Genomic DNA, 23,077 nt, shown 5'->3' on the forward strand with positions numbered 1-23,077 from the left:
TATAAATAATATAAACACACACACACACACACACATACATACATACATACATGTATGTATGTATGTGTGTGTGTGTGTGTGTGTGGGGTTTCTCGTCATGTAGAATAGCATAGAATATGAGAGTTTTTAGTCATCCCCAACCCGATGTAACTACTTTTTTCCTACTCTGTTTTCCCTTACATTAAGTCGAATTTTATAATTCAAGATGATTTCTTTACTTTCGTAATTTTAACGGTGTCACATTGGGCGTTAATAGTATTTGTTTTTGCACAAATTAGAAAGTTGAAAATACCATATTCGGTGATCTAAGGAAAATCCGAAGAGCTCAAAGAAAGGGCTTCGATGAGATAAGAGCCCAAAGGGAGACTTCTTGTTCTTTGGGCCTTTGTTGACAAGTCTGTAACCGAGTTGGCTTTTCTGCCGCATTTGAACAACTTGGATATTTCGGAGAAATGGGCCAACAGGGACCTGATATATGTGCTTTTTCTTGTTGAACTGCATTGTAAAGGAGAGATTATTAGATAATGGGTTTCAACGCTGGTTGTTCAGTTTTCTAGTTCAGATCATATCCAATACACGTTCGGATTTGTTTGATGTTAAGTTGGCAATGGATCTTCTGCATTTTCTTTTGGCTTGTGATTTCTGGGGCTTTCATTACCCCTTTTTTTTCTCCCGGAAGTGGACCTTTGGAGAGAGACGACTGTGTTTGTCACGGTCTTCCTATCGAAGGATCCAAACATCCGTTCCCTTGTCTGGACGTTGAAATGCCATATTTATATTCCGAAATAAGCCAATGCAGAGATGAGAGTTGTATCTGTCCAAGTAAATGTTCAATTTGTAAAGTATGAAAAAGAAATTTGCAACCTTGAATAGGTTCGGAACCATTTGCCATTCAATATGATTGTGTTTGTCACTGTCTTACAGTTTTTATAAACTGTCAAAATTACATGATACCCCCCAGTCCAAATACTCAAATTCTTGTGCTAGCATGAATGTACACACAAGCTGATTCAGCTTCTTCGAAAAATTAAAAGATTCAGTCTCATCCTCTTTCATCCCTCTCAAATTGCAGCACTGACTTCACAACTTGCTCTTATTCCATAATAACTAGTAGATGCAGAATCGGGGAAGAAGAAAAAGCAGAAGAAATTCAAATACAATCACTCCAAGAACAGAGTTTCCAAGAATCAGCCAACCCAAAACCCACCTGCAAACAAGCCATCGAGTTGATTTCTTTGTAGGCCTCCCACTCTCACTCAATTAAAGTCGTCACAATGAGATGACAACTCGTTCGGAACAAGGTTGTGGACATTTCTTCTGCATTGGCCATCTCTGATCAGAGCACTGAGCTTCCAGGTATGGTCAGGGAGTGCCATGGCCTTGCTGAGAAATGCATGGTGCATTCCTGTGGTGGGAAGCTATATATGCAGATCCATTTGGACATGGTCCTGACAAAGCTCCATTGCCATGTCAAAAATCTCTCTGGGATGTGCAAAACTAATTTTTTTTCCTCATGGTTATGCCATTGTTGTCTAAAAGCCCAGGTTTGGGGCTTGTAAGGAGGACATGAGGTTTTATGTTAAGGATTTGTGGACAAGGACGAAAATTGAGGAAGACCCAGAAATGAAGAGGCAAGCTCTGGCTAGTTTGCACGAAGTTGCGAATGAAGATGAGAAATTTGTGGTGGTGGTCATGGAAGTTGGTGAGGCAATTCACCCCTTGGTCAGCTTTCTTGATTCTCTGGAGGTGGAAGTTAGGCTGCAAGAGTGCTCTCAGTGGCTACAGGGTTTGATTCATGCAGGGTTATCTTGATCACCTGATCTGCTGCCACTTATCGATGAGAAATTTAAGTTCTTGGCCACTTTAGCAGAATGCTTCATTAGTGTTTCTACTAGCCCTCACGATAAACTTAACCGAAGGTGAGGGTTACTGCATAAGCTGCTTTCTATACTTGTACAAATTAGCGTTCCTTGACATTCCTTGGTTTTGTGGTTTCGACCATCTGGTGGAAACACTAGGTTATGATTGAAGTTTACTTGATTGTAGATTCATGTAGCTAAAGCATAATTTTCAAGGGTATTTTGTCTTCCCATCTGCAAGAAATCATGGTTTAGAAGGCTAACAGTTGACAGCGTGGTTCTGGGGCTGATAATTGCAAATGTTGCTGTTTTTATGCTGTGGCAGATTGCTGATCGTAGTTTTATGATGAAAAACTTTCCAATAAGATCTCTGTCCTAGAACTAAAGGTATCCAATAAAACCAGACCTGATGGCACTGGTCTAAATTATAAATTTTCATTTCTTAATTCAGGTGAGTCTATGATTCTTCGGTGCAGATTCCCTTAGGTGCTGCATGAAAACCATTCTGGTTCTGTCCAGAACTGGTTTTTTGTTCCCAGAATCAGTTTTGGACCAGAAACCCGTTTGGTAACGCAATTTCATTTTTCTATTTCCGGGACAAGTTTGCTTCCAAAACTGATTCTGAAACCAGAAATGAGAACAAAAAAAAAGTTGGTTTTTCATTTCTGGAACAAAAGTGAGAACCATTTCTGAGGAATTCATTTTCTTCAACACATATATTCATATGGAAGTCACGATCTTTGAGGTGAGAAAAAAAAGCAAAAAATCAAAAATTTCAAAACTTAACAGAATGGTTTAGAATCTGTGGCTACCCACTTTCAGTGAAATTTAAATTTTTTTAGGTACCGAAAAAAATAAATAAAAATAAAATATTTCAAAATTTCACAAAATGGCTTAGAAAACCTATGGCCACCCACTTTGAGCAAAATTTAATTTTTTTAGTTGCCAAAAAAAATAAAAAATTCTAAAATTTAAAAACTTCGCAGAATATCTTAGAATACCTGTGGCCACCCACTTTAAGTGAAATTTAAATTTTTTTATATGCCAAAAAAAATAAAAATAAGCAAAAAAGTAAAAATTTCAAAACTTTACAGAATGGCTTAAAATACCTGTGGCCAACCACTTTGAGTGAAATTTTATTTTTTTAGGTGCCGAAAAAAATAAAAAAAAGAAAAAATTTCAAAACTTCACAAAATGGCTTAAAATACCTGTGGCCATCCACTTTAAGCGAAATTTAAATTTTTTTAGGTGCCGAAAAAAATAAAAAACTAAAAAATAAAAAACTTCACATAATTGCTTAGAATACCTGTGGCCACCCACTTTGAGTGAAATTTAATTTTTTTTAGGTGTCGAAAAAAAAAATAAAAATAAGCAAAAAAGAAAAATTTTCAAAACTTCACATAGTGGCTTAGAATACATGTGGCCATCCACTTTGAGTGAAATTTAATTTTCTTTAGGAACCAAAAAAAATAAAAAAAAATAAAAAATACCATTTGGGCATCTAAAAAAAATTAAATTTTACTCAAAGTGGGTGGCTAGAGGTATTGTAAGTCATTCTGTGAAGTTTTGAAATTTTTGATTTTTTATGTTTTTTTTCATCTAAAAAAATTTAAATTTCACTCAAAGTGGATGGCCACATGTGTTCTAAGTCATTCTGTGAAGTTTTGAAATTTTTGATTTTTTGCTTTTTTTTCACCTCCAAAAATTAAAATTTCACTCAAAGTGGGTGGCCACAAGTATTCTAAGCCATTCTGTAAAGTTTTGAAATTTTTGAGTTTTTGAATTTTTTTGGCCACCTTAAAAAATTTAAATTTCACTCAAAGTGGGTGGCCACATGTATTCTAAACTATTCTGTGAAGTTTTAAAATTTTTGATTTTTTGATTTTTTTTGGGCACCTAAAAATATTTAAATTTCACTAAAAGTGGGTGGCCACAGGTATTCTAAGCAATTCTGTGAAGTTTTGAAATTTTTGATTTCTTGATTTTTTTTGAAAAAATTCAACAAATTTCCTATTTTCCCGAAATCTAAATTTTTTTTATTTTCTCGACATTTTGATGATTTTTTCTGGAATTTTTCAATTTTTTGGGATTTTCTGAATTTTTTTAAAGATTTTTATGAATTTTTCGGATTTTTTATTATTTTTATTCCATTTCTAAAAAAATGGATTTTTGTTCCTGGAAATAGAATTTTCTGTTGTTTATCAAACGGGTTTTTATTTCAGGAAATAGAAATTTTGTGCTGTTATCAAACGGGTTTCTATTCTAGAAATAGAAATTTTTTGTCATTATCAAACGGGTTTTTTTTCTCAGAAACTCATATAGGAATCAGAAATAGAAAAATCTATTTCTGGTTCAGGAACTCATTCCGGAACAGAATGGTTATCATTCGCTACCTTAGACAACTTTAAGAGCGGTTGTCTGCACATGCTGATAACTTCTTTCGATCTATAACATGATTGGACTTTACTTTTTGGGGTACAACATATGACCTTTTCATCTCCTTATTTCCTTTGAGATAAGATGCCTTTTTCCCTTAAATGTTTTAGTTTTCCTGACCATTTAATGCTCCTGTGTATTTAAATTTGGAGAACTGCTTATATTCATTCTTGATAAGAAAGAAGATTAAAAGAGAATGGTATTTGTTCTCTTATAATGGTATATGAAACAATGTACATGAGAAGCCTTTATATAGGCTTAGAGGAGTAAATGAGCCTAGCATTCTTCCTATGTGAGACCAAAGAGAAAGAAGAGATGTAAAGGAAAACCTACAAAACTATACAACATGTTCTAACACCCCCCTCAAACTCAAGGTGGATCAAATAACGAGAGTTTGGAAAGAAGAAATTTAAATCGTTGTGATGTAAGAGCCTTCGTAAAATAATCGGCAAGTTGATTTTCAGTTCCAACAAAAGGAAGTGAAATAGTGCGAGCTTGGAGATGATGACGAGTCAGATGACAATCGATCTCAATATGTTTGGTACGCTCATGAAAGACTGGATTTGCACCGATATGAATGGCACTCTTGTTGTCACAATGCAGAGGAGTAGGATCCAGAAGTGAAACTCCCATATCAGCAAGTAAGCGGCGAAGCCAAACAATCTCAATAGTAGTGTCGGCCATAGCACGATACTCGGACTCTGTAGAGGAGCGTAAGACAATATGTTGTTTCTTGGAACGCCAAGAAATAAGTGAATGCCAAGAAAAATGCAATAACCAGTGATAGATTTGTGATCAGTGACATTGAAAGCTCAATCAGCATCAGAATAGGCACGCAACTTGAGAGCAGAAGAAGATGGTAGAAATAAGGAACGCGATAAAGTGCCTCAAAGATAGCGCAGAATCCTTAGAACAGCTGCATAATGAGTTGTTCGAGGAGTAGTAACAAACTGACTGACAACATGAACAGCATAGGCGATGTCGGGTCGGGAGATAGTAAGATAAATAAGACTGCCAACCAAGGTCCGATAGCGGGTGACATCAGAAAGAGGTTCTCCATCGTCTGGCAAAACTTCTGATTGAGCTCAATAGGAGTGGTAGCAGTACGTGAATCTGATAGAGCAGCCTTGGACAGAATATCAGCGGTATATTTCTGCTGAGAAATGAGAATACCACGTGAACTGCGAGCAATCTCAAGCCCAAGAAAATAGCGCAGTGGTCCTAGATCTTTCATGGCAAAATGTTGCTGAAGGTGCTGCTTGGTATGCTCAATATGGTCACGATCATCTCCGGTGATGACCATATCATCAACATAAAGAAGAAGAATAGTGCAGCCTGAAGAAGAGGTATGGACAAACATAGCATGATCAGCCTCACTTTGAATGAAACCAGCAGACTGAATAGCATCACTGAACTTCTCAAACAAAGCACGAGGGGCCTGTTTGAGACCATAAAGAGCCCGTCGCAAGCGGCAAACCTGTCCAGAGGTATGAGCAAGACCAGGCGGAGGTTGCATAAAGATATCTTCCTGAAGATCACCGTGAAGAAAATCATTCTTCACATCAAGCTGAAAAAGAGGCCAACTGCGAATTGAAGCAACAGCTAATAAAGCACAGACAGATGCCATCTTTGCTACGAGAGCAAAGGTCTCCTCATAGTCGATACCATACTCTTGCGAGAAACCTCGAGCAACCAGACGAGCTTTGTAACGCTCAATACTGCCATCAGAACAAGTCTTAATCTTATATATCCATCGGCAAGATACGAAGGAGCGACCTGGAGGAAGAGGCACAAGCTCCCAAGTACCAGTACTCTCCAAAGCCGAGAGTTCCTCAGACATAGCCTGGCGCCATTCTACATGCTGAACTGCCTCGCGATAACTATTAGGTTCTTGTACAGCATGAACAGCAGCTAAAAAGGATCCAAACTCAGTAGAATAAGAAGTAGCAGCAACATACCGGGCAGGTGGACGCCGATCTCGAGGAGGATTACGGCGTGGCTCTAGTTGTGCAGAATCGTTGAGGGCAGATAGAGCAGGAGGTGCAGTACAAGGGATAGGTGAAGATGGAGAAGGTGGCAATATATCTAGATCCGATGTAGAAGAGGGACTAGAAGGGTCAGGTAGAGGATCAACAGGAAAATCCATAAATGGAATAGGAGACGAAACATGAGGTGTAGTATTTGTCGGAAAGAAAGGGATGTGTTCATGAAACGTAACATCACGAGAAATACGTACACGTCGCGCATTTGGGTCATAACAACGATAACCTTTGTGCTCAGTGCTGCAACCCAAGAATGCACATGGGATAGAGCGGGCGGTAAGCTTTGTACGTTCAGTTAGTGGAAGAATGACAAAACAAGTACATCCAAAAACTCGAAGATGATTATAGCTAGGAGGTCGAGAGTAGAGACGTTGAAACGGGGTGTCTTGATGGAGAACAGATGAGGGTCGGCGATTAATTAGATGAACAGCCGTGAGAAGAGCCTCAGCCCAGAACTCAGTGGGAACGGATGTGCCAAGTAAGACAGCACGAGTGGTCTCTAGAATATGACGGTGCTTGCGTTCAGCAACTCCATTTTGAGCTGGAACCCCAGGACAAGATAACTGAGGAAGTGTACCATCATTAGCTAAGAGGGAACGAAAGACACCAGAGAGATATTCTCCCCCTGAATCTGAACGAAAAACTTTGATTTTTGTATTAAATTGTGTGGAAACCATGGAAGTAAAAGACTGATAGATGGTAAAGAAATCACTACGTTGACGCATAAGATAGACCCATGTATAACGAGAATAATCATCAATAAAAGATACATAATATTTGAAACCACTCTTGGAAGAGAGCGGGGCAGGACCCCAAACATCAGAATGAACAAGATCGAAGATCGCACTAGTTGTAGAGTTACTAACAGGAAAAGGCTTAGCAGATTGCTTGGCCAAAGGGCAGATAGAACATGGAGGAAGACTACCAGAAGAAATAGGACCCAAAGCACCTTGATGGTGAAGGACGGTGAGACGAGAAGACGGAATATGTCCAAGACGCTGATGCCACCGAGCAAGATCGAGGGTAGCCAACACAGGATGAGGAAGAGAGGAAGTTGGAAGATGGAGATGTTGCATAATATAAAGTCCATCCCATCTACTGCCCCTGCCAATCATCTTGCCACTCAAACGATCCTGCACAAAGCAAGAGCTATTTGTAAAGCTTACAGAACATTCAACATCGGTGAGTTGTCCAACAGATAATAAATTGAGAGCCAAAGAGGGAACATGTAACACATCAGGGACATTGAAATCTTCAGAGACGGTAAGAGTACCCTGTCGGGTAGCTAGTAGAGGAGAACCATTAGCAGTAAAGAAATGTGCTGGTTGCTTGAGCTCAGAGAGCTTAGTGAGAAAAACAGCGGAAGTAGACATATGTCTAGCAGCTCCTGAGTCAAGTACGCAAGTAGTAGAAATATCACCTGAAGGTGGAGTAGCTGCAGCGGTGCTTCCAGCAGATGAGAGAGATGTAGAAGTACCAGAATTGGGAAAAGACCTGGGTAGAGAAGGACTCAATCGGGTAAGTTGGGCCTCAAGAGCAGCAATACGGTCATCCGTAGAGGGAGAAACCAGAGTAATAGGTTGAGAGATTGGAGATGCGGTAGTGACTCGTGGTGATGCAGAAAGACGTGAAGCATTCCTCTTCTTCCAACAATGTGACTCGTCATGACCAGGACGATGACAATATGTACATGAAAGGCGGTGAGGACCACGAGTAGGCGAAGGACGTGGTGGAGCAGCCAAAATAGCAGTTGAATCAGGAACTGTCGATGAGGAAAGAAGACCAAGACGAGTTTCCTCAGACTGTAATTCTTTGACAGCGTCAAGGAGGGATGGTCTTGGAGAGCGGTGAAGAAGTTGGCTGCGAACACCTTCATAGGGAGAGCCGAGCTTCATAAGAAAAGAATGTAGACGGTGCCTATCTTGAGTCTGAAGCCGAGTAGATGGACACCGAGTACAGTTCAGGCATGATGGGCAAAGAATAGGAGCAAGAATATCCAGTTGACTCCAAAGTGAGTGCATGTAATTGTAGAAATCTCGAATAAAGCGAGACCCTTGCGTAGCACTGTAAACTTCTTGCTCCAACTGATAAACTCGAATGTCCCCTGTCTGGGTGAACATCTCGGCAAGTTGATCCCATAAACTTTTCGCCTCAACAACATTAGAAAATTGTGGACGAAGAGCAGGATTAATGGAACCAAAAATGATAGCCCATGCCTTCCGATCAGCAACTTTCCATGCTCGAATTTCAGCGGCACGTTTCGTAACTTCATCAGATGAGTCACTTTTAAGAGCACCAGGACAAGGACAAAGTCCTTCAACATGCTCAAATAAGTCGCGGTAAACAAGTGCTGCCATTGCCGATGGTTTCCAAAGAGAATAGTTTGAACCATCGAGTTTGACGTCAATACGGTCACTAGAATCACCCATGACGACAGAAAAAGAAATCACTAGCAAAGCTAGAAATATGGATTGAGGTGATCGAAAGGATTGAGAAAGAAGAAACGCGGATTAGAACGAGCAAGGATGATGGCCCAAAAACCCTAAACTCATTATCTTAATTTCTGATGCGGAAGATTCAATTTATGGCAACCGCAGAGCATACTTTAAAAAATAATGAGCTCATTGTCTTAATTTCTGATGCGGAAGATCCAATTGATGGCAACCGCAGAGCATACTCTTCAAGACAATGAACCTGGCTCTGATACCATGATAAGAAAGAAAGATTAAAAGAGAATGGTATTTGTTCTCTTATAATGGTATATGAAACAATGTACATGAGAAGCCTTTATATAGTCTTAGAGGAGTAAAAGAGCCTAGCATTCTTCCTATGTGGGACCAAAGAGAAAGGAGATGTAAAGGAAAACCTACAAAACTATACAACATGTTCTAACAATTCTGAAGCTTTATCAATAGAAAGACTCCGACTTTTATGCATTTCTCATGCAAGGATGGCCAGTTTTCTGGTGGGGCAGATAGAGAGAGATTTCTTTCTCTTTTGTTTATGTTTATCATGGGGACCTTTTTCTTAAATATGTTAGGTATAATTGGACCATTTGTGGTCTTGTGCCTCAGCATAAGCAAGCAAACTACTTTGGTGGTTTGATTTTTCTATTTGATGGATAATATCCCACATTCTACTTTTTTCTAATTAATTATGTATCTTTCAATCGGTTGTACGGTTAGATTGGGAGAAATTTTGGACCAGAATTTAAGATATTTGAAAATTGTGAATGATTAGTCTTTAGTTTCATAATATTTCCAACAAGAGAAACGGATTTTCGATTTATAGTGCATTTGAATGTTTCCAAAAGTTCAACGAGCACATAAGAAAGAAAATGAGTCATTCCCATCTCACATAATGACAATGGAAATCGATCAGGTTATCGACGTAAAAGTTGCCAAAGAAAGATATCCACCGGTCAAAGCTTCTCCTTGTGTTATCAATGTGTAAAGCACTTTAACAAGACCAACAGTGATAAAATTCGACTATTCAAGTCCTTAAACCTGCCAGATTCCTAAAGAATCTTACTCCATCTTTTTCTTAAACCCAGCTTGTTCCTTAGTAGACTTCTTTAATCTCATTCCGCATGCTCCATAAGATCTCATCCACCATCAACTGTCCTCCCTTATCAAAGAGTCTCTTTCCACTGACCTCTCCTAATGATCCAGACCAGAACGAAGAAAGCCATAGCGATACCTTGCGAACCTGCTGAACACGTAAAAGTTAAGGGTTTGAAGGAACGAAATAACCATTTCACGATTTGCCTTTTCTCGTGGCAAAAGGACACTATAAGTGCCATAACTTGTGTACGGCGCTCACTTTGGTGCCATAACTTTTTTTCGGATCACTTTGGTGCCAAGTCGGAGGAAAAACGATCACTAAGTGTCATAACTTTTTTTTGGATCACTTCAGTGCTAAAATTTTTGAAAAACGATCACTTAAGTGCTAAAATTTTTGAAAAACGATCACTTAAGTGCCAATCTCCGGCGAGACTCCGGCGAGCCACGTCAGCTTCAGAAATTAATAAAAAAAATGCCACGTCAGATTTCCGGCGAAAAATTATGTACGGCACCGGAGTTGGCACTTAAGTGATCGTTTTTCAAAAATTTTAGCACTTAAGTGATCGTTTTTCAAAAATTTTAGCACTAAAGTGATCCAAAAAAAAGTTATGGCACTAAAGTGAGCGCCGTACACAAGTTATGGCACTTGTAGTGTACTTTTGCCCTTTTCTCGTCATTTTTCTCTCTACCTTTCCTTTTTTATCTTTTTGTATCGACAAGATGCTCAAAATTGCCCTTGCTCTCAACCTTTCCATTCTTCGATGTGAACGAGTGATTTCCTTCGCATGCATGTGGCCTTTCATCATGTTGAATCGGATTTCAACAACATACCAACAAGATTGAGAGCAAAACAGATAGGAGAAGCAAAGAGCCCGACAGAGCTGAAAATTGCTTGAAAATACGTTGGAGAGCTCATTGAATGGAGAAGGACCGAAGAGATTTTAACTCTTAACTGATTTGCAGTCCACTCCAAAAGTATACAGTTCCACAGTCCTAGTCTTCCACAGGTAAAACAGATCAACTCAAGTTCATTATGAGAAGAACGAGACAAAGCTCATGAAACTAGGAAAATGTGATTTCTTTCCACCACAATGTCTAAGAAGTTTAAAATCTCAAGTGCAGAGACCAGAGTCATAGCGATAACTCAATCCATATTACATCACATGTGAAATAGGGCAACATATTGCCCGTATCCCATCAGTTTCAACTGTAACTTATCAAACTGATCTAGCAAAGCCAAGATCAAAATCCAAAAGGAAAGAAGCCACGAGTCTATAGTCATAGCAGATTCTAGAATTACGTCGGATATGAATTTACAGGATCCCATGAAACCGATAATTGAAGGCGCAAAACAACTCGACGCAAGTGAGGATGACCATTTATTACCATTGGGACAGGGGGCTCCTGCACATCTTCCTGGGCCACATGGGGACCCGCTCTGCTGCTCCGAGGAGCTCTGGTCAGGAAGCTGCTCCGAGGAGCTCTGGTCAGGAAGCTCCTCCAGACTCCTTCCTCCACCGCCTGGCACACGGGGCACTGCATCGCGTTCGCGGCATTGAAAACCGAGCCAGGCAATCTGAAACAGAAACAATCGCAAAAAGCAAAAAAACGATTCATCACCAGAAATAACACCGAGAGGGCTCAACTTGAACGAGTACACGACAGTGCGAGGCATAAACTAGAACACTACTGCCGATGAGTATCATAATTTGCTAGGTCTAGGCCTGATGAGTATTCAATAAGGCTAGTGAGATTGACAGGAATTACCCGGAATGATGATTCTGTAGGGTTCATCAACGAAAACAACGCAGCGGAATATAGAACCCTAGACAGGATCCATGTGTATATTGAAATCGAGACGGAAGTTCGATACGTACCTTTTGCAAATCGAAGATAAATCGGCAGCCGATTGTGTCTGGATTAGCGCCCCAAGTGTTGCGCCTCTACCGGTATCCACACACACGAACGGAATTCTCCAACGATCTACGTGCTAGCGAAAGATCTTGAAGTTCCTTTTTGTTGAACGCCTTTTGCTTTTCGATACTCTGTCGAAAAAACCCTAGACAGAGAATGATTCTCTATCTATTTATACAGCCTCATTATCTAGCGGAATTAAAAGAAGTGGGCCGGGCTATTTGGGCCCGCCAAACTGTCCACCTTTAATCGTACGTTTAATCGTTATCTCATAACGCGTACGACCGCATAGATAATTTAAATAGGACAATAAATTAAAATTTACTTCTTAAGTAGATCAAGGCGCATAGACAATATTAAGTCCGTTCGCTATTGTGTGCGACCCTGTAGGTTCACTAAACATTAGCAGTGTGCCCAAAATTCTTTTGGCCCACAAGTCATAAGCGGTCTCTAGCAACACATTATGACTACCTAAGTATAGTGAAGATCGGTTTTCCGACACAACCTAATCCACAACTAATATTAGAGTATCAACCTTGATTGATTCTTAGGGCAGACCTCTAACAATTCATCATCAGGACATCAGGGTCGAAGTACGTATTGAGCCAGCGTGTCGACAATACCACTTTTGCTATATATTTCTATATTGACAAATTGTATGATAGAAAATTGTATTGTGATGATATTACATCAAAAGAAGAAACTTCATTTAATCACATCAGATTCAATTACTAACCATAATGCTTCTACTAATATTTAGTATAGCATAGAATTATATAACACAAGATGTTATAACTAAGACCGATAGGTCTATAACTCTCTCCCAACTCGTTTCGGAATATTAGAACAACATGAACAATTGAGGGAGACATACATATGTAAGCCCTTTTGCTTAAAAAAATAATGGAACATCCGAGTTAAGTGAAAAGAAAAGCTAAAGAACGATATTGACTACACTTGATGTCTTCCCAACCTAGATCCAGCTGCAATTAGTTAATTAGACTTGTCATGACAATAGCTCGATGAGATCAAGCTGCATGAATTAAACCTTACATTCGCAATGATTGATGAATCTAAGTCACGTGACTAGTAGCACTTTTAATTAATGTAGATACTTTTACTTTTTGACAACTATAGATAATGATGTGATAGGAATTGAATTGGACAGCCAAAGGTAAGTCTAAACAAGTTAACCAATCTTGCAGTCATCAACATCGCAAAAAACAAGATGTCGTGCAATATTTCACGTCACTTGGCCATTCACCACAAAGTTTCAAACCAAGCCATTGATATTGGTCTTCGAAACCCAAATCCCTTATGAGCTCGAGATCATTGATATCAAGTCATGGCAATCTTGATATGTCTAGATAGCCAACAACACTATTGAATCTAAGTTAACATGAATGTATCGATTATGTCAGCTCAGTCCTAATAAATATTAAGATCATCTAAAGATGAATCGACAGGTTCAATTTTATACCATAAGATAGAATGCGACATCTATACTCACTCAGCAAGAAACTTCATGCACACGTATAGTGCTAATATTGTAATCTCTCTCCAAAACCAAAGATGAAGGTAACCAAAGATATGTGATTCATTAATTCAATGTGAAAAAAATAACAACTCAAATGTGCAAATAACACTGCACAAAATGTAATGCCCAATGTATTTCAGCATATGAAGCTTATAGAGAGGAATCACAATGATAATAATCGAAAACTAGATACAAAGATACAATCAAAGTGATCCAATTAATATGTATTTGGTCTAGTTGAAGTTCTTAATGGCCACTGCACCTAACACCATTGTATACCATCATTGATCATAGGATTTCTTGATTTTACGTTAACTATGGTACTTCATGATAAGCAAATACTAGGTATTGTCTTTTCTACACATCCTCATCTATCACCATTGATATGGTGGTTAGTTAATTGCTACAAATCAAATTACCCTAATCAACGGTGAAGGATGTTTTTGTTAAAGAGAAGTACACAGATCATATAGTTAATACAAGTGCTTACATAATATGTTTTGTTCAGTATGTAAGTATAAGTGCCAATTTGTAATATGGGTTATAAGTATATGGGCAATTGGGTTTGACACGAGCTTAGCATAAAACCCACGTCAAGAAGCATGTATCTCAATCATAATTCTACTACAACTATATGCACTCTTTATTAAAAAATACAGTCAATGTCACGCCCCGAATCCCATCGAGCGCGCAACACACTTCCCTGGTCGATTAATGCGACATCCCAGGGTATCGCCGACCAAATTTCATTTTATCAGAGATTTAAAATGATCAGCGGAAACCACAAATACCCGAACAATTAAAACTGGGGTAATCAGGGAGAATGCACATATTCATTTCTCATTATCAAACTTATAAAATATTCACAATTTACAACCGCCATATACATATGCACACCGTACTATAAACCACCGACATCAAAAGGATCGATAGTTTGGATACCCTATCTTCCAAAAATGGAACATTCCAAAAGAGTTACTATGACCCTAAAACTATCCCTGACGCCCGCTAGACGGCGTCCACTCCGATTCCGTCTCCTCGGAATCTAAGTATGAATCCCTCTGAACCTTTGCTCGTCTGTTGGGTACTCTACCACGTTATGGTCGATGTGCATCGGTATCCCAAACGCTGCGGCGGCGGAGGAAGATTCATTGCTCAGGCCGGGGTTCTGAAATTGTTGGTTGAAACAACCATGAGATGACATCTCAATAAGCACACACCCTAAACCCCACCTAGGCTATCACGTACCGCCAGACGAAACACACATAACACACAACGTTTAATCATACTCACAACACATGCGCTCCTACCTGAAACCCATCATGCACGTCCCTACATGTTAGATAACAATACAGCCCACATTCCACAGTAATGCATCACAGCCGCGCGTGTGCCTCGATTATAAGGCCAAACCCACTTGGGCACGTCCCATACCATGCCTAGCAGTTTTTACCCCATAATCGAGCACCACAATACGCGATACCAACCACACTCGCACACGAACTCACGCCATGCGCCAATTCTCGCAATCCTCACAAGTCAAGCCAAGTCCAGCTCATTCCCAACTTTTCCACCACTACCGTGCCTGCGTAAAACGCATCAGGCCAACGGTCTTCTGACCTCGTCAGACATCGTCACCCCATCGGGCCGGGCATCGTCACCTCGTCAGGGACGGCATCGTCCCGCGTAAACGAACACGCCTCAGGACGGATCCTACATTCTCAACTTTCCTTCTCTACCGCGCCCGCGTAAAACGCATCAGGCTAACGGTCTTCTGACCTCATCAGGCATCGTCACCCAGTCGAGCCGGGCATCGTCACCTCGTCAGGGACGGCATCGTTCCGCGTAAACGAACACGCCTCAGGACGGAACCTACCCCGCGTAATGGTACCACCTCAGGGATTTCCATAATCACGCATGCCACACCACACACAATTTCTTACTCATTCACAAGCCCAACATTCACTTGCTACTAAATTGGCCAATCACACGCGACCCGTGCACACATCAATTCACACCCGATTCTCATGCTCAATAAGCATTCAATACGGCCAATTGACAATTAATTCAATTCGGCCCGAGCGTGCACATAACGACCAGCATTTCAAGCAATCAAGTCACAATTCAACAAACATACAAGGCCGCTAACGGGCCCACAATCACAGCCAAGACCATAGCATAATTTCGGCATTCCCAAGCTCATTTCCAACCATATTAAACACCACAATCCAGCCACACTACCACACACCAAACCGACACCATTTGTCCTTAAATCGAGCCCTAAGCTCGTCAATTCCATCCCACTACGTCCGGCACTCTATTCAGTCTCACTCCAGTCCCGAAACATCCTCATTTCATCCTCAAATCAACTCATATAACACACATTCAAGCATCAATTCCAGTCACGAGGGCAGCAACTATTCAACCTCGACACCCCCACCATTCCGCTCATAAAAATGAACATCCATAGAATCAGGGTAAATCTGGGCAGTTTACACAGTGACCGAAATCCCATCAAAATAAATAGTAAACGAACTTCAAAAATTCTAAATTTTGGATATATCATAAAAAACATCTTGATAAACATTTCTTATGAAGAACACGAAATCCGGTTCAATCTGCAACCATGCCTTTTTGTCCCTCGAAATCAGACCAAAATCAGTTCGCTCTAAAAGACTGTTTTGTCCTCAAAATACATTTCTTTCAACACCCATATCACCTTGAAAGGCTTTGAAATTTTTATATGTCATAGAAAAGAAAGTCGCCAACAACTTTTGTGAAGTAAGTTTATTGAAAATAGATCTGGAAAATTTTATAAAAATTCGACCGGACAAGAAGGTTGGGATGAACAGTGTTCCGGACAGTTTTAATACGGTCTGAAAATGGGTTTTCATGCGACCAAAATGGCTTCCAAAAATTCCAAATTAAAAATATGTTATACCTCAGGATGTTGAGAGCAAATTTCATGAAGAAAACTTCAAAATTCGGCCCACACAATTCTCCACAAAAATAGCAAACCGGACGGGTACAGTAACCGCGAATCCGAGAATCACACTAAACCTCAAGGATTCAAACCCTAATTGATTTCTACCGAATTTCAACTGCCAAAACTCATTCCACCATGTCCAAACTAACATCCAACAGCCACATGAACATCCATGAACACAACAAGGGATCAAGCTCTCCTCTAATCCATCTATAATCACTTCCATCAACCCCTAAAACCGACTAAACCGTGTCTAAACTAGTCCGTTAATACCCGATATCCTAAATAGGGTTTAGGGGGCGACTTACCCAAACTCTAGGCTAATTCGGCTAAAGTGGAAAGCGGCGGCGATCGGCGGGGACGGCGGCGAGCGGCGGCGCGGCTCGGCGGTGGCGCGGACGGCGACGGCCTCCTTGCCGTGAGTCACGGCCACGGGAGAGGGGAGAGAGAGAGAGCTCACGGTGAGGGAGGGGAGGGAGCCGAGAGTTTTGAGAGAGAGAGAATGAGGAGAGACAGAGAGGGTCTTATCCTTTAATAGTCAAATTTGATCAACTTTGGCAATTTACCATCTTGCCCCTCTTTAATCTTTTTAATCAACGGCCGAGATTTGATCTTATCTTGGAATCGACGGCCGAGATCGAATCTTTCCCAAAAATATCCAAGGGCAATTTGGGGATTTCTCAAAAAGTCCAAGGGTAAAATTGTCATTTTCCAAAGCTAGGGCAAAATGACCAAAATGCCCTTCCCTCTTAAAACTTGCCCTTAACAAATTCCTAGGGGTAAAACGGTCACTTTCCTCTTTTCTTGCCGAAATTGAATTTTTCTGAAGGATTTGGGAAAATCCAAAGCTGCACGTTCCAACTACAACGTCGTCCTAATGCCCCGTTGTGACTTCCTAATTTTCCAATGTCCAAATTGGGCTCAAATAAATAATTGAATCTTATTTAATGTAACTCGAGTGTTTCTCAGATTAACGGGCGGTTTTTGGGGGAAATTCGCATATTCGACCCGTGACTGATAATAAATCGAGTAACGTGCAAGTTCATTCGGTTCGTGACGACTTCGGTTGTCACGCCCCGACTCAAGTCTAATGCTTTCCACACCTCACTTTCATGAGTCGAACAGTGCGACATCCCAGGAATACGTCGCCGACTCAACGGTCTCGCATCAGAGTCAATCATAGCGGAAACAATTAATTAAACCCGGACAAAAAAGTTGGAGAACACCAGAATAACTAAGCACGCCCAACCGCCACATTACTTAAAACATTTCATTTCCACACATATTTACATCTGCCATATATGAACATACTTACACCTTCCCGATGTTTTTGAGTCCATAAATTTTACATGCACACCCACTACGATTACCTTAAAAAAACCATACACCGAACAGAGGCAATTACACTATCTACCAAAAACGGTATTACACGAGCACTAGCTCATCGCCTCCTCACTAGTCCTTGCGTCCTCGGTACGGCGTCCATTTAGAGAGTACTCCACGAAATTATCCTCGGGGTGCATGATTGTACCAAAACGTTCTGACGGCGGTGGCGGCGACTAATTCCTTATGCAGGCGAGTTATCTGAAATGATTTGGTTTATACAACCATGAGACACTTCTCAATAAGTTGCAACCTAAACCCTACCTAGACTATTACGTACCTCCAGACAAACACACAAACACGCACATTCGTGCACATCAAGTCATCACATCGCAGGCACATCAAATAATATTATCAGGCAAAATCATGCGCACACCCGCATTCAGTCATCATCACATCATATGCAAACACGCGCATGTACCATTCTCATCCCACATACTCATTCCGTTCTCATTTCCTCTTTTCCACATCACTCGCCAGTGACCCGCGTTGAAGTACACGCCTCAGGCACACTGCGACCATTCATCACCACACTTTCGGCCCGCGTACCCGTACACGCCTCAGGCCTCTTGATTGCGCCCCAAGCATCACACGCCTCGGTCCGATCCCACATTCACACTCGATTGCGCCCCGAGCATCACACGTCTCGGTCTGATCCCACATTCACACTTTCCTCAGCCCGCGCCAAATGCGACAGGCCTACATGATCGAAACCCGAGTTTATAATGCCTCGGTTCGATCCCGGTCTCACCCGAGCTGATCGTGCCTCGGACCGATTCTCAACCTTGCTTTTTCAAGCCTCAGCCTGTGCCAAATGCAACAGACCTATGTGATCGCTGCCCGAGCTTATGATACTCGGCCCGATCCCAATACTCGCAATTCCACACCTTCACATAAATTCCACAATCACATGCCACACCACATTTCTTTCTTACTCATGCGCATGCTTGACACGCATATACCACACCCAACTGGCCCATCACACGTGGCCCGTGCACGCATCGATTAACACGTAAAACATGCTCACTCAGCATTCGACATGGCCAATTTCAACAATTAATTTAATTTGGCCCACGCGTGCACATAATCAAACACATTTCAATCCATCAAATCACAGTTTAATAAACACACAAGGCCACTCATGGACCCACAAACACAACCACGTTCATAGGCATAATTTCGACATTTCCAAGCATATTAAACACCACAATCCAGCCATACTACCACACACCAAACCGACACCATTTGTCCTTAAATCGAGCCCTAAGCTCGCCAATTCCATCCCACAATATCCAACACTCTAATCAATCTCACTCCAGCCTCGAAACATCCTCATTTCATCCTCAAATCACCTCATATAACACACATTCAAGCCTAAATTCTGGTCACGAGGCATCAACAATTCAATCCCAACACCAACTCCATTCCGCCCATCAAAACAAACATCCAAAGAATCGGGTAAAAACTGGGCAGTTTACACAGTGACCGAAATCCCATCCAAATAAATAGTAAACGAACTCTGAAAATTCTGAAATTTGGACACGTTGCGTAAAACATCTTGTTGAACATTTTTTGTGAAGAACTCGAAACTCAGTTCCAACTGGAAACACCTCTTTTGGTCACTTGAAGTCAGACAAAATCCGATTCGCTCGAACAGTCCCTCAGGCCATCAAAATACAACTTATTCGGTACCCAAATCATCTTGAAAAGCCTTGAAATTTTTATATGTTATAACCACAAATGTCCCCAACAATTCTCGTGAAGGAAGTATTTTGAAAATAGGCCTGAAAAAATTTATAAAAATTCGAACAGACCCGAAGGTCGGGTGAACAGTAAATCGGGCAGTTTTATTTCGGTCCAAAGATGGACTTCCGAATGGCCTCAAATGATCTCCAAAAATTCCCAAATTAAATTATGTTATACCTCAAGATGTTGGGAACAACTTTCATGAAGAAACCTTCCTCAAATTCGGCCCACAAAATTTTCTAAAAAAATAGAAAACCGAGCGGGTACAGTAACCACGAATCCGCGATTCACCCCGAACCTCACGGATTCAAACCCGAACCGATTTCTACCGAATTCCAACTGCCAAAACTCATTTCCTGACGTCTAATCCAACCTGCAACAATCACTAACAGCCATACTCAGCCACCAATAACCATGATCAACCACCAATAACCATTATCAACGCCTTAATCAACCTCTAAATCCCCTAAATATCACCCAAATGAGTCCGAAAAAAATACTCGACGTCCTAGGCGAGGTTTAGATTACAACTTACTTGGTTCTAGACTAAAGCGGCTAGAACGTAGCGCGGCGGCGAACGGCGGGGACGGCGGTGCGGCTTGGCGGTGGCGAAGGCAAGCGGCGACGGCGCGGCGGCGATTCGGCGATGGGGACTTCACGGTGGGGGAGAGTTCGGGAGGGAGAGAGAGGAAGAATTTGGTGGAGAGGGGCTGCCGTGGGGGAGGAGAGAGAAAATTTTTGACTTAAATAGTCAAATTTCTTGACCAACTTGGCTAATTACCAAAATACCCTTTCTCTAATCTTTTTGATCCGACGGTCCAGATTCGATCTTATCCTGAAACCGATGGCCGAGATCGAATTTTGCCCAAAATATCCAAGGGTATTCTTGTGATTTCTCAAAAACTCAAGGGTAAAATTGTCCAATCAAAATTTTAGGGCAAAATTACCAAAATGCCCTTTACCCTTAAAACATACCCTTTTATATTTCTTAGGGGTATTTTGGTCACTTTCTCCGTTTCTTGCTCAAATCGAATTTTTCTGAAGGATTTGAGTGCACCCAAAAATCACACGTGTCTCCTGCACATCGTCCTAACATTCCGTCGTGACTTCCTAATTTTCCGATGTCCAAATTGGGCTAAATTCAATAATTAAATTTTATTAAACGCAACTTGAGCGTTTCTCAAGCTAATGGGCGGCTTGCTGGGGAAATTCGCAGAATCGACTCATGACTGATATTGAATCGAGTCACGTGCAAGTTCGTTCGATACGTGACGACCTCGGTTGTCATTAAAATCACGAAGATCAATCACTTGATTCGAGGGTACGATCGTTCAGTATAGGTTCAGGATTATTCGTCAAGTCATTTCGTGGTCCAGCAAAATCACCCGCGATCCACTACTACGACAGTGGCGAACCGACCCCTAACTATCCTTGAATCGGCCAACAATGGCTCAAAATATCACTTCCGCGATTTAATGGTCGAAATCCATTCACAATCGAATTTCCTTTAGTCGCGCGAATTTAATTTCCCCTATTAGCCTTTCCCTAATGGTTAGCATTCCCAGGAATGATCAGTTCCGGGCGAGAACTGACTACAAGTACATTCATAAAATCCAGTATTTCATAAATCCCAAATGGACTAATTTTTTTCAGGATGTCACATCGGTTGTCTCTTAATCGCGAGGATTGATCGCTAAATCCGAGGGGCAGGATCGTTTGGTATAGGTTCAGGATCATTCGTCAATTCATTTCGTGGTCCAGCGGAATCACCCGCGATCCACTACTATGACAGTGGCGAACTGACCCCTGGCTATCCTTGGATCGGCCTACAGTGGTTCAAAATGTCACCTCGACGATTTTATGGTCGAAAATCAATTCACGATCGAATTTTCTTTAGTCGCACGAATTTAAATCCCTAATTAGCCTTTCCCTAATGGTTAGTATCCCAGGAATGATCAGTTCCGGGCGAGAACTAACTACGAGTACGTTCATAAAACCAAGCATTTCATAAATCCAAAATGGACAATTTTCAGGATGTCACAGTCAACGGTTTTTTTTTTTGAAAACTTGACCTTAAAATTCCATATATTTATCGTCAAGAAAATTGTGATTGATTTTGATTTATGATAAATCTCCAACATAAATAAAGTAACATGATGTATTCACAATAAAGAAAATTGTTTTCTACAAAATATATTTTTCAGAAGAAAAATGCTTTTCCAATTTCAAGTTAGGATTTAAGAATGCCTATTTTCTTTGACTATAAATGGTTTTTTTATTTTCAGCAAATCAAACGCGTGAAAGTTCAGTAAACTAATTCTTGGAAAATACTTTGACTCGAATAAACACACCCTAAGTTTATTACATTATATGCACTCTTCATTAAAAATAGCTATCTCTTTTTATTTTGAACATATCATCATATTTTGCATATTCGGTTGAAATGTAACCTCCTTTTTTTTTCTTTTTTTTTCATTTAAAATAAAGGAACCTTGAAACGTCATACATAAGAAAAACAGTGCAAACTTTGCAGAAATCACCAGTTTTTCTTTTGAAGATTTATCTAACAACAAGGCTTGCTAGACTTTGGTTTTGACAAAGATATGACGACGCACGGGCTTAAGATATACTAGTCCTATATATAATTGGCAAAATATTAGAATCTTTGATTTCTGATCAAATAATCCCTCATGTTTCCCAATGAAACTAAATAATAGTCTCTATCTAGACCATCCACAACACCGAACACCCATAGTAAAAAATGCATGAAAACGTAAGTCCACATGTGTTTCACGTAGATCTATCTTCGCACACAAACCTGCATATACTGGCGCATGTATCAGTAGGGTAACAACAAAAAGATGATGCACCCCAATTTGAAGTACGAATAACTCGACAAAACTCTCTCTCTCTCTCTCTCAACAACAACGTTAATCGAAGAAGCATGTAATGAAAACACAGACACAAAAGAAGAAGAAAAAACAAAAGCATATGAGTCTATATATGCAAATTTACACAAGGCGAAACACCTACCCAGATGGAAGGTGTGGCGGTAGCGGAGGGTCACCGTGGTGCACATGGCCAGGTCCGCTAAGGAGATAGTGCAATGGTAGTGGTTTTGGTGATTCAGGGCACGTTTGATAACGTTTCTATTTTTGGGAATAATTTCTTTTCAGAAATAGTTTTTCTATTTCTATTTCCTGGATGAGTTTTCGAGCAAAAGAATACGTTTGGTAACTGCACAAAATTTCTATTCCTGGAATAAAAAAAAGAACAAAAAATGTGTTTGGTACAACAAAAAAAATTTCTATTCCCAATTTTTTGCATTCAAATCTAAATCTTTTATTTAACTATAAGTATAAGTTATAAGTGAAAAAAATCAATAAGCATGATTTATTGGTTTGTCTAATCCTTTTTAGGGGTTTAAAACTCCTTTTGATCCCTAAACTGAGGAATCTTCAAAAATACCACTTGGACACCTCAAAAAATTTAAATTTCACTCAAAGTGGGTGGCTACAGGTATTTTAAGTCATTTTGTGAAATTTTTTTTAATTTTTTGTCATAAAATTTATTAAAATTTTTTACTTTCCCTAAATCTGTTTCTTTTTATT

At 40.3% G+C, this 23,077-nt stretch overlaps 1 protein-coding gene across 1 annotated transcript in view; it reads right to left on the reverse strand.

The window, feature by feature from the left end:
* Positions 1–9,898: 9,898 nt before the first annotated feature.
* LOC115694334 (uncharacterized) overlaps positions 9,899–23,077 on the reverse strand; it is a 30,839-nt gene continuing 17,660 nt past the window's right edge. Inside the window, exons 3-4 of the mRNA XM_030621464.1 lie at positions 11,287–11,476; positions 9,899–10,045 (exon numbers count right to left, since the gene is read on the reverse strand). Of these exons, the coding sequence (XP_030477324.1) occupies positions 9,899–10,045; positions 11,287–11,476 (337 nt within the window). The remainder of the gene's footprint in view (positions 10,046–11,286; positions 11,477–23,077) is intronic.

The sequence above is a fragment of the Syzygium oleosum genome, unplaced genomic scaffold, assembly GCF_021117445.2.
Source record: "Syzygium oleosum isolate NSW1041296 unplaced genomic scaffold, Sole_v2.1 Sole_v2.17, whole genome shotgun sequence".
Lineage (NCBI taxonomy): Eukaryota > Viridiplantae > Streptophyta > Magnoliopsida > Myrtales > Myrtaceae > Syzygium > Syzygium oleosum.